General features: G+C 43.3%; 1 protein-coding gene across 2 annotated transcripts in view; it reads right to left on the reverse strand.

Annotated features, from left to right (window-relative positions):
- Positions 1-7,599, reverse strand: part of PDCD1LG2 (programmed cell death 1 ligand 2) — a 66,864-nt gene extending 59,265 nt beyond the window's left edge. For both annotated transcript variants that reach the window (XR_003964287.2, XM_030293930.1), the window contains exon 1: positions 7,123-7,599. Coding sequence is in view for 1 of the 2 variants with exons in the window: in XM_030293930.1 (XP_030149790.1) it covers positions 7,123-7,144 (22 nt within the window). In the remaining variant the exon portion in view is untranslated. The remainder of the gene's footprint in view (positions 1-7,122) is intronic.
- Between the last annotated feature and the right edge of the window lie 5,390 nt (positions 7,600-12,989).

Raw genomic sequence — 12,989 nt, forward strand, 5'->3', positions numbered from 1 at the left:
TTCTGATACTTGGACATCTGGGCTCTTGATCCTGCAGGGACTAGCCCCCGTCCCCACCTCAAGGATTAGTCAATTCCTAGAGGCAGTGAGCAACTCACCAGGAGGGTGCCTTTCAAATGCAAACCAACCAATCCAGAACCCCACACTCCAACCACCTCCTTACTGCCCCAACCACCCTGGGGCCAGGTACCACACAATAAGGGACAACCCCTATGTTCCAGATCCCGATGAATAATTTCAAACTAGACAATTTAAGCCTGCCTTCCCATCCCTTCTTGTGGAAACCACAATAAAGACTCCTGGCCACATTTCTCTTTCCGCTCTGCCTCCTGTCTGAGCCGGGTGCTCCCCTAGGTGGTCCCTGAAGGGTGGCATGCCTCCTTCTCTCAAGATCTGAAGACACAACAACCTATTTTTTCAATGGCAGTTATCTCCTGATCTGTTGGCCTCTCCACACCTCAATTATAAGGAAACCTAGAGTTTAATTTTTGTAATACTTTTTTATTCATTTTTGAGAGACAGAGCATGAGTGGGGGAGGGGCAGAGAGAGAGGGAGACACAGAATCCGAAGCAGGCTCCAGGCTCTGAGCTGTCAGCACAGAGACCAACTCGGGGCTTGAACCCATGGACCGTGAGATCATGACCTGAGCTGCAGTCGGATGTTTAACCAACTGAGCCACCCAGGTGCCCTGTGGAAACCTAGAGTTTAAAACACAGTGTTCCGAGGAGGGGGTGTTCAGCTGAGCCAAATGCTGCTGAGAGTTGGCGTTAGCAGTGTGGAGGTCATGAGAGAGCCCACTTGTGGGACGTCCATGGATTTGGTGCAGATGAAAAGACTGTGAAGTGGAGAGAAAATAAGAGCTAAGAGTGTAGAGACAACAGAATATAGGCAGTGCTTCAGAGAAGAGTATTATAACAAGAGAGAGCAACGAGGCAGTAGCTAGAAGGGATTGTGAGGTCCACAGAGGGATGTAATCTTGTTTTCATTTTAGAAAGAGACATATTACCACGGATACCAACTAGGAGCTCCATCAAGTGCTTTCCATAGGGAAATGCTAGACCTTAGCTGGACTTGAAGACCCTCTTCCTTATCGAAAATGCAAATGTACCCAGAAATCATTTCATGCTGCACTTGCCCAGCATTCTTATTTCTAGAGCTAAGAAGGATAGCGTGTAACACGTTCTGGCAACAGAAAGGACGCCTGGCTCACCCAGACCTGGCTGTAACTTCCCCTTCTTCCTTGCCCGTCTAAGGGGACTTTCCTTGCACACTGCCTCCACAGAGAGATAGATAATGTTATGAAGGTACTTTCCAACCAGCAGCTTCTTCCAGCTAGGGATAGTCTCTTCTGTGCAATGGATAAGAGCTCATGCTCTAAAGTCAGACACATCTGAGCTCAAAACCTGGGTCTAGAATTATGAACCTCTAAGGCCCTGGGCACTTTATGAAAACTCTTTGTGTCCTATATATTCCTGTAATGCCAATAATATTAACACCCACCTCAAGCCAGAATCTTGGGTGTGTCGTCTTGAACCTACTCGTCTCTCGTCTTGCAAATCCAGTCCATCCCCCAGTCCTATTAATTCTATGCTGGGATACTTCTGGATGATGCCTCTTCTTTGTACCACCCCGCTGCCATCATCTTTATTCAGCATCTCGTCATTCCACTTTATACCATGGCAGAGCATCCTGCTCAAAATCTTTTGATGGCTTAGCATTTCACTGAGAATAAAGTCCTAAGTCTGTCTAGTAGCCCAGGCAAGAGGGACCGCTGCTTTGAGCCCTGTGCTTTAGTGGACTCGACAGTGGCCATGCTCCTGGTGTTGGCAGAGCTAAGAGTGTCCTCTGGGGCCCTTGACCTGCTCCTAAAACCCGCCACAATCTGGGTTCTTGGGACTCTGGAGTTCTCTAAGTGGCCCTAAGCTTGATGCCAGGTCTTTGGGGCTTCTTCCCCAGATCCATTCCCTCAAAAGCAGACCTTGTTGCCAGTGTGCAACTCCCTAAATGCAGAGACTTTCCTTGGTCTTTCCAATGAGACTGTCTTATGCAAAATCACAACACCACCACTCCTCCAGCATTCCCAATTCTCCTTATCTCTCTCAATTTTCCAAACCACTCATGACCATCTGACATGCCACATAATGCACTCATTTGTTATATTATCATCTACTATCTTCGATAAGAATCTAATCACTAAAATGACAGAGATCTTTGTCTGATTTGCTTATTAACATCTTTCAGTCCCTAGAACTGTGTCTGGCAGGAAGCTGGCACTCGGTTCATACCGGATGAATGAATTATCCATTTACCTGGCAGGAAGATGCTCCTGAATACTGAAAAATCAAATGTGACCATGTCACTCCTGCTTAAAAGATTCCAATAGCTCCCGTGATTTATAAGGTAAAGTTCTCCTTTGCATGGGCTACACAACTTTTTCAGATCTGGTCCCTCCTGCCTTAGCCACAGAAGTAATACAGGTGCTTTCCATGACAAGTCCCTCACAGGTGCTCTGAGATTCTAATCTCTCTTGTCTGATCTCCATTTATTTTGTCCAATCTTATTTCCCCTCTATCTCAGTTTCTACTGGAGCTCGAAGAAGCTGTACTGGGTCATAAATATTTCCTTAAGTGGCCTTACATTCTTATGCACTCAACACAAGTAGATAAGCCTTTTCTAGCTGCTCCAAGCTGTTCCTTCTGCCTCAGTTGTTGTCTGCTATTCACTAATGTTAGCACTCAACTCCTTGTTGGTATATTAATTTGTTACATGTCTGTCTTTCATGTTAGAACAAGAGCTCTTTGTACTGTATTAGGTCCTTATAACACTCCTCTTTAACTTGGTGTGTGTTTGTGTGTATGCATGTCTGTGTGTTTCATAAATGTTTATAACTGTTTATAAAGGATAATGACTGTTCCCTGAAGGAACAGATGAACGAGTGCATGAGTGGCAATGTGGTATCATACTCTGAGACTACTGGCCCCCAGTTGACTCCTTCCTCTATGAGAGAAACAGAAAACTTAATTTGTTTAATCATTTTGTCATCAAATAAATTTTCATCGATTTATGTCACTCACTGTAGAATGGGTTTCTAAGAGCAGGTTCTGGGAAACTTTACTGTTGGTAAGTTTGAACTCTTTTATATTCAGACTGGCAAAGCCTGAAAGAGTTACTTTGGAAAACTTATGGAGTGCACTGCCCAAATTAATTCACTCAAGCATCATTTACAAAGCATCCGTATGTAAGGCACTCCTTTGGCTGAAAGAGCACAGAGAGGACACCTCTTCATGAGATGAAATGAATGTGTTCAAACACCCATGCTCCCTCTTCCTTCCATCTCCCCTTCTAAAATTCACCTTTGTTTTGGAGATAAGTATATAATTGTCCAGGCTTACATGGCCATTCATTTTTATCCTGATTGTATATTCCTTATGTATGTGTTTGTTTGTGCTGGAGTTTCCATCAGGCAGAGGATGTTCATTGTAGCTGTCTGTACTCGGGAAGCTCCCCTCTAAGGAATACACTAGAATGTGACTAGAAAAAACATTTTCAAAAAAAAAAAAAAAAAAAGAAAGGAAGAAAAGAAAAGAAAAGGCATTTTTTCAATCAAATGATCAGTTTAGCTGAATTTCTTAAATTTCTGGATAATTCTTAATGAATTCTGGGTAATTCCTGACAATTCTGCCTATGAACATACTGTAGAGGTTGGGGTCTAGTCATGGTATGAAACGGAACAGGACAGCAGATGACACTAAATTCTAGAACGTTTTCTTGTGGCCCTAAAGAGAGTCATGAAGGGAGCTCTCAGTCACAAGATGCTCAGGCTTGAGAGAGAGAAGAAGCAAGGCCACTCTTTTTTAATTTATTTATTTTAAAATTTTTATTTATTCATGTATGTATGTATGTATGTATTATTATCATTTAGACCAGAATTTCTCATTTTTAATATGGAACGACTTAAAATTTGTTTGTAATAAGGGCCACTCTTTTTAGATTGGTGAAGAGTCGTGCTCAGATGGCTCCCCCAGGCCACTAGGGAAGCTGCTTCTCTCGATGGCATGGTGGAAAGCTCTGAGCTAGGCATCAAGAGACATTAGTCAATTAAAAAAATTTTTTTAGTGTTTATTTATTTTTGAGAGAGACAGAGCATGAGCAGGGGAGAGGGAGGGGTAGAGAGAGAGGGAGACACAGAATCTGAAGCAGGCTCCAGGTTCTGAGCTGTCAGCACAGAGCCCGATGTGGGGCTCGAACCCACCAGCTGTGAGATCATGACCTGAGCCAAAGTCAGTGCTTAACCAACTGAGCCACCCAGGCACCCTGAGACATTAGTCAATTTAACATCAGTTCAAGTTTAACTTAAATTGCATCTCAACTTTTTAGCCAATGAATATGATGCTCCACTTTTTGTGCATCTTTGAATTAGAAAATTCACTCAAATCAAAGTGGGAATCAAGACAAGGATTCATGTAAGAAAGGATCCCTGCCCTCTAAGACGTTATACCATAGTCAGAACATCAAAATTCTGTACACATGAAAAATAGTAAGAGGCGATGTGAAAGGTTTCTACATGAAAATGCCCAGACCATGCAAGTTGCCTGGTGGAAGGATACGTCCAAGATTGAGTGGGATTTGGGGAGTTGGAGCTACTCTGGAGACTCCTGCAGAAGAGTTAGAGGTAATCTCAGAGGTTCACACACACTCACGGCTTATCGAGGAGGATCAGGAACAGCATATCTAGGGTTGAGACATTCTGTCAATGGTTTAATGCCAGTTATAGCTTGTCAACAAGTGAGTGACAATCCCAAAGAAGTATGTGAAACAGATCAAATCTATGGGTTTTTTTTTTTTGTTTGTATAGAAATGAGGGAGTGAAATTGAATGCCAGTCACTCAATGAGGGGGTCATAGTATTAATTCAGATGTTTGGTAAAGCCCCTGACTTAGGTTCAGAAAAGGGAAGAAAGGCAGAGGAAGGAGAAACTCATCACAAGACAATTGACAAAGCAATTGACAAAACAATTGACAAGTGATCAGCCATATAGGAAAGAGAAGCAACAAGTTGACTGTGGTTTTGAAGCCTGAAAATCAAGATACAATGCTGATGCCATTGCAGAGGGGTAGAGTAGAGGAAAGACTAGATCAAGAGCCGTTTTACAGGGAATGCCACGAGTGGGGTTTGAGTCATGAAGTAATTGAAACAACTCAAGACAGATGAAAGCCTCACGTTTGGGGCACAATTCAGTGCTAGAGACAAACATGTTAATTCCAACATGCAAATGCCAATTGACATTGGGGGAATGAATTAATTCTCTCAGAGGGAAAGTATATAAAAACACAGGTTGGAGAAAAAAAAAAGTCTGAACTCTCTCTGACGGATGCCTCCAAATTAGGAGAGCAGGAGTAGGAGTCCAGAGCAGAAGGCAAAGAAGAAATGGTCCAAGAGTATGAAAAGCTCCCCACTGTAGTATCTCAGAGCCAAAGGAGGAAAATCCCAAGAAGCAGAGGGATTGATAATACAGATCTGGAAAATTAGAACTGGGAACCAGCCTCCAGAGGTGTTAGAGAGTGCTGGAAGGCATTGAGGTGATTGGTGCTGGATAAACTTTCAGATTCCTGTATCTATTGGAATTCTGTCAGTTGATTAAAGACGGGGGGGACCACAAGGTGCAGGAGACAGGTGGAATGGTAGAGCAGGCTGTGACAGGAAGAGACCAGGCTGCAGAAGCCTCACCGCAGGGTGACTTAAGTATGCCCCAGTGAAGGTACGTGGTATATTTGGGCACTGCTATGTGGAATAAAAACGTCACACAACAATCTATGGATCTCTATCCCATGCATCTTAAAGCAAGTTGACTCAGAAGCACAACCTGAAATACTGCCTCTGAGCTCATTTGCACTGTATCCTTCTCAAATCAACCCCCATCTGCTCCCTGGGTATTCCACAAATGCACAAATGACCCACATCTGGCGATTCAACTGTGGATTCATCAAATCAAATCGTTTTGCAACTCAACAGGCACCCAGTGAGCACCTCTGCATGATTGAGGCACTGTGCCAGGCACTTGAGTTTCAGAGAACCTAAAAGGTACAGTCCTTGCCCCTGAAGACCTCCAGTCGAATGGAAAGGCTCCCCAGAAAGAGAAATCTGGGGAGAGCACATCTGGAAGCTGCAGGTCAGCAAGAGCCGCTGGTAGAGAGAGTTCAGGTAATGAAGGCGCATAGACCACTTCTGAGAGGCAGGAGCGATATGGTGTTCATGCATTCATTGACTTCTTGGGCTTGGAAGGGAGCTCAGAGAAAATCCAGTCAATTGGCATTTAACTCTCGATACTACGTCTGATTACTATTCACACTGAATATTCTTACTGTGCACTGTGTTAATCGATGTCTGCAATTCCCTTGCACAGAATCATAGAATTTCAGGAATAGAAAGCTTATTTATAGGCAATTTCACTCAAGCTGCTCACTTCACCCCTCTCCCACATGAAATCCACGGTCCTCTCTTTTCTACTATTTGCACCCAGGCAGTGAGCAATACATAGCAAGTGTTCTTTCAGTTAGCTAATCTTGTTCTAATTGCTTTATATAGAAAAGTAAGTCTTTTAGTAGGCCTCAAATCTAATTTAGTAAGCCTCTAATCTAATTAAAACTAACAGTTGCATGTATTATAAGTTAATTTAATTGTAGTTGGTTTTTTTGTTGCTTTTCTTTGTTTTAAACAGTTTACTCTTAGAGCATAGCTTGTAAACGCAGATTAGTCTGGAACGCTGCCTGCCTGCCAAAGGGATAGTTACAACCAGAGATCTGAAGTAAACAAAAAACAAAACAAAACAAAAAAACAAATTTTTAAGTTCCATTAACCTTCCCCAAATTCTAAGCTGAGAGACAATCTCAAGATAGTTAATTTTTTTTTTTTGCACTGCATATTTATTCTGTGCAGGAAAAAAAAAAATCTCAGCTCATAAATCTTCCCAACATGAGTAATACGTATACGAGCGAGCTTGAGAAATCCCACTATTTTGGAGACAGCAAGATATTAGCTTGTTAGCGTGCCTGAACATTAACTGCCGAGGCAGATGTTCTCCTGCTTGCAATGATGTGAAGGGAAAGTGTGCCCACACTTACCTGACCGTGGCAGCCTCATCATCGTCTGCAACACCAGTTCAGTGAGGAGGAAATCTCAACCTACTGGATACTCACATCAGAACTTGGCCCCACTCCACAGGCAAAGACGTTAAAGAAAAGAAACAACAAACAGTAGCTCCTGCGTCAGACTCTGTCATAGGAGTCAACTGAACAAACAGCCGAAACCAAACCAAACCAAAAAAAAAAAAAAAAATGTAGGTTGCTCCCTAAACCACTGCAACAAGCCTCAGCTCCCAGCCAGGATTCTTCCCAGCTGGCAGAGGGACATATGAGGACAGGCCACAAAAAGCTGTCACGGAAGGTACGTTAGGGAAGAGAAGAAAAGACATCATCTCCATCTAGCTCAGGCTTCCTTGTAACACGAGGGTAATTCAAACCAACACTAAGTCTGAGGAACTGGCTGAAACCCAGCCTACTGAGAAGTTTTGGTTTTGCTTTTAAGCACTGCTCCTCTGCCCTCAGGTGCACCTTGCAATGTGTCCCTGAAGAAGCTGGTGCACTTAGTAGGAAAAGGGGAGGAAGAGAATACCAGCACATTCTAGCTGTGCGCCAGGGACTTTTTACAGGTGCCTTTGTTTGTTTCCTAGTGCTGCTGTAAGAAGTTACCACAGACTGGGTGGATTAAGACAGCAGACAGTATGCTCAAGGTTTGCCCACATTTCTGGAGGCAAGGTGGGTGAAATCAGGTGTCACAGGGCCACTCCCTCTAAAGCCTCCAGTCAAGAATGCCCTCTTGCTGATTCCCAGCTTGCAGTGTGATTGTGGCAAGCCTTGGCCACTCTCCTGGGTTTGTAGCTGATCACTCCAATCTCTGTCTCCATCTTCACAGGACTTTCTTCTCTTGTGTATCTTTGAGTGTCCTTTCCTTTTCTTAGAAGGACACCAGCCATTGGATTAGGGCCCACCCTAATCCAAGATGACCTCATCTTAACTAATCACTTCTGCAAATACCTTGCTTCACATAAGGTCACATTCTGAGGCTCCAGGTGGACATAAATATTTGGGGAAATTGTTTGACCCACTACAGGACTCCATTCTTGGAGCAATGTGTGGTTTACATACCATCGGGCCCATTTTACATATGAAGAAAGAGTCGAGGTCAAGCAACCCTTCCTCAGCTGCATGGCTGAATTTGGACTCAGGCCTCTGTGGTCCCACTACATGTGAGGCTTTCCAGCAGTGAGACTCAAAGCAGGTGCAGAACAGGCCAACTTGAGCGCAAGGCTGGATGACCAACCCATTCCTGCCGCCCCATCCCCTTGGGCTCATAGGTGTGGCCTGAGCAGGGACAAGGCTCTGAGGTGCACGTAGGGTGTGTGTTCTTAGCCGCATTTATCTAATATTTTCTCGTACTCTCTCCATGACGTGCCTTAATTGGTTTTCTTCTGAAAAAGCAGCCTTCTTCTTTCTTCCTTGTTCTTTCAACTGCATCCGTTAAACAAGAAGGAATAAAACTTGTATTGGCTACAAATGGGACTGGCTGCCTATTCCTCAAGGATGGGGCTGTGTCTGTGGGAAGAGAGACTTCCTCTGGGGACCTGCTTCTCCACCCACAGCTCTGGGTGTGTGGTTTCAGGGGAGATGCCTGCTCTTACCTGACCTTCTCCAGTTACCGTGATAGTCTAAAGAAAGGGCATAGGTCCCCCGTGTGGCTCTCAGAGTTTAGTGTCTTCAAGATCCCCACACCATCCATCAGAGTTCTGCCTGTGTTGAAGGGGGAGACCCACTCCCTGCTGTATCTCTCCCTCTGTGCTCTAAGCCCCCTCCCTCTCTGTCCACCTCTTCCCTCCACTCTTTCCTCTGGGCTCTTGCTGAGCAACTGAGGTTTGGGGGGACAAAAAGACTCATCTCAAACCCAGAGAAGGGCTGGGAGTTTTGACAAAGTTCCCAAATGAAACTCAAACTGGAATCTCAGCACACTTTACTGCCTCAGAAATCCATATGCCTCAACGAAACACCGGAGGGGTAGATACCAGTGTTAACAGCACATTTCTGGGTGGAGGACTTGCAGGTGATGTTTTAGTTTCTTCTTGTGACTTCTATTTTATTTCCTAAATAACTTGCCATGGACACAGATGACTTTTGTAAAGATGTGGAAATAATCATCAAAAATCAGTAATGGACAGTACAGTTCAATTGCTAACCAACAGCAACGAGAAATCAGTTTAAGAACTTGGCCAAGGGTTTATGTTTGTTTCCAATTTATTTAATTTAGTGTCGTTCTCTTTATCACAAAAGATCCCTGAGGCACAGCTGACATGCAGAATACAGACCCCTCCATGTTGCATTGATACTTACTAATGGAAAATTAGAACGTAGGTCACAAATACTGCAATATGATAAGCATAATAATGACCTCACCAGTGTCTACCACCAGTCTCCAAGGCCTCCAAGGTCCATTTCATAGAAGGGAAAATTGAGGCAAAGAGAGATTATTCTGCTTTACCAGGATCACTTTGTAAATGCAGGGCAGAATTCACTTCTATTTTCTTCCCCAGATATTTTCCTCCAGATGCAGTGTATATAATGTAATGTGATGTAAATGTTCATGTAAAGCATCTAGAAGAGTCCTTGTCCAATAGCAGGAGATAAATCAGTGTTAACTGTTCGAGATCCAAACAACAAGTCCAACCTTTCCCACCCTGCTCGACCTTATAGAGAAAAAATAAAAGAATCCAGCCTAAGAATGAGAAAAAAAGTGCACCCAGGGTTTTGGAGAAATGAACAAAGACCAAGAGCTTGGGAAGGGGTGAGAATTTCAAGGAGTCAGGAGTTTATCTGGAACTAGCCTTAGCAACCTCCCCAAAGTCAGAAACCAAGGTTTTATTTTATTTTTTTTAATATAATTTATTGTCAAGTTAGCTAACATACAGTGTATGTTACAATGTGCTCTTGGCTTTGGGAGTAGATTCCCATGATTCATTGCTTACATACCACACCCAGTGCTCATCGCAACAAGTGCCCTCCTCAATGCCCATCACCCATTTTCCCTTCCCCACCCTGCCCACCATCAACCCTCAATTTGTTCTCTGTATTTAAGAGTCTCTTATGGTTTGCTTCCCTCTCTGTTTGAAACTATTTTTTCCCCTTCCCTTCTCCCATGGTCTTCTGTTAAGTTTCTTAAATTCCATATATGAGTGAAAATATATGATATCTTTCTCTTACTTATTTCACTTAGCATAATACCCTCTGGTTCCATCCATGTTGTTGCAAACGGCAAGATTTCATTCTTTCTCATTTCTGAGTAGTATCCGTTTGTGAGTGTGTGTGTGTGTGTGTGTGTGTGAGTGTATACATCTTTATCCATTCATCAGCTGATAGATGTTTGGGCTCTTTCCATAATTTGGCTATTGTTGAAAGTGCTGCTATAAACATTGGGGTACATGTGCCCCCTCTGAATTGGCACTCCTGTATCCTTTGGATAAATTCCTAGTAGTGCTCTTGCTAGGTCGTAGGGTAGTTCCATTTTTAATTTTTTGAGGAAACTCCACACTGTTTTCCAGAGTAGCTGCACCATTTTGCATTCCCACCAACAGTGCAAGAAGGTTCCGGTTTCTCCGCATCCTCGCCAACATCTGTTGTTTCCTGAGTTGTTAATTTTAGCCACTCTGACCGATGTAAGGTGGTATCTCATTGTGGTTTTGATGTGTATTTCCCTGATGTTGAGTGATGTCGAGCATCTTTTGGTGTGTCTGTTGGCCATCTGGATGTCTTCTTTGGAAAAGTGCCTATTCATGTCTTCTGCCCATTTCTTCACTGGATTATTTGTTTCTCAGGTGTTGAGTTTGGTAAGTTCTTTAAAGATTTTGGATACTAACCCTTTATCCAATATATTTGCAAATATCTTTCCCCATTCCGTCAGTTACCTCTTGGTTTTGTTGACTATTTCCTTTTCAGTGCAGAAGCTTTTTATCTTGATGAGGTCCCAATAGTTCATTTTTGCTTTTAATTCCCTTGCCTTTGGAGATGTGTCGAGCAAGAAATTGCTGAGGCTGAGGTCAAAGAAGTTGTTGCCTGCTTTCTCCTCTAGGGTTTTGATGGTTTCCTGTCTCACATTTAGGTCTTTCATCCATTTTGAGTTTATTTTTGTGTATGGTGTGAGAAAGTGGTCTAGTTTCATTCTTCTGCATGTTGCTGTCCAATTCTCCCAGCACCATTTGCTAAAGAGACTTTTTTCCATTGGATAATCTTTCCTGCTTTGTTAAAGATTAGTTGGCCATACATTTGTGGGTCCAGTTCTGGTTCTCTATTTTATTCCATTGGTCTATGTGTCTGTTTTTGTGCCAATATCATACTGTCTTGATGATTGCTGCTTTGTAGTACAGGCTAAAATCCGGGATTGTGATGCCTTCAGCTTTGGTTTTCTTTTCAACATTACTTTGACTATTCTGGGTCTTTTGTGGTCCCATATAAATTTTAGGTTGTTTGTTCTAGCTCTGAGGAGGATGCTGATGCTATTTCAATTGGGATTGCAGTGAATGTGTAGATTGTGTTGGGTAGTATCGACATTTTAACAGTATTTGTTCTTCCAATCCATGAGCATGGAATGTTTTTCCATTTCTTTGTGTCTTCTTCAATTTATTTCATAGGTTTTCTATGGTTTTCAGCATACAGTTCTTTTACCTCTTTGAGCAACTAAGGCTTTGATGTGTGTTGATGTGGAATGTGATGAATGGCAATGATGGCTAGCCCCCTCTCTTGAAGATGGAGAAGGTCACAGACAACTGGAGGCAGAGAGAGAGGGGAGGAGACCACCCGGGGCCTCCCTGGAAACCAGTCTTCCTTGACTCATGATGAGTCCAGGGACTGGAGGTCAGCCTCTAGTGACCCACCTGATCTCTACCTACTAAGGAAGACCTTGCCTTAATATGAGGGAAGGGAAGGTGGGGAAGGGTGTTCTGGCCAAAGCAACAGAGATGGGTGTTTATTTTTAGAAGGAACGAGGTCAAAGTTTGGCTCATTCTCTGAAAGCAACTCAGATAAAAGGGAGGTTTATTTTAAGTTGAATGGGTTCATGGGAGCTACTGATGAAGTACTTCCCCAGGCCATCTCCCCTCAGTTGACTAGTAGGGAAGAAGTTCCTTTGAGATAGCTCCTTGTGGAGAATAAAGTTACTGAAGTCACAACTGTCAGACCTCAGTAAGGGGAGTCTCTGAGGCATAGGGCTGAGAAATGAGGGTGGAAAAGGCAGGGGTGGGAGAGGTTGAACTGGTCAACTTTTCTTTTCTTTTTTCTTTTCTTTTCTTTTCTTTTATCTTTTCTTTCTTTCTTTCTTTCTTTCTTTCTTTCTTTCTTTCTTTCCTTCCTTCCTTCCTTCCTTCCTTCTTTCTTTTCTTCCTTCCTTCCTTTTTCTTTTTTTCTTTTTAAGTTTATTTATTTATTTTGAGAAAAAAGGAGAGAAAGAGCTCATGCAAGCAGGGGAGGAGCACAGAGAGGGGGAGACAAAGAGAATCCCAAGCAGGCTCAGGCACTGTCAGTGCACAGCCTGATGTGGGGCTTGAACTCACAAACCCTGAGATTAGGACCTGAGCCAAAATCAAGAGTCAGAAGCTTAACTTGCTGAACACCCAGGCACCCCTTCCACCAGCCTTTCAAATTTAAAACACAAGAGAGGGATTCCAGAGACCAGAAGGACCTTCTGGGGTCCTGGAGGGGATATGTACTGTTCTCTTCTCCTCTCATCTTTGGGAGGGAAGAAAGGGATGCTGGACATCCTGAAGTTTGAAAGTGCTCTTCATAAAATGTAACACCTGCTGCTTGCCTGGGGTTTCTGAAGGTGAGAGGTTCCCTAAAGTACCCCATTTCTGGGATGTCAGAAGGGCTGTGGGGTTGTTTTCAGGGATGAT

Source organism: Lynx canadensis, chromosome D4, assembly GCF_007474595.2.
Source record: "Lynx canadensis isolate LIC74 chromosome D4, mLynCan4.pri.v2, whole genome shotgun sequence".
In the NCBI taxonomy this organism is placed as follows: Eukaryota; Metazoa; Chordata; class Mammalia; order Carnivora; family Felidae; genus Lynx; species Lynx canadensis.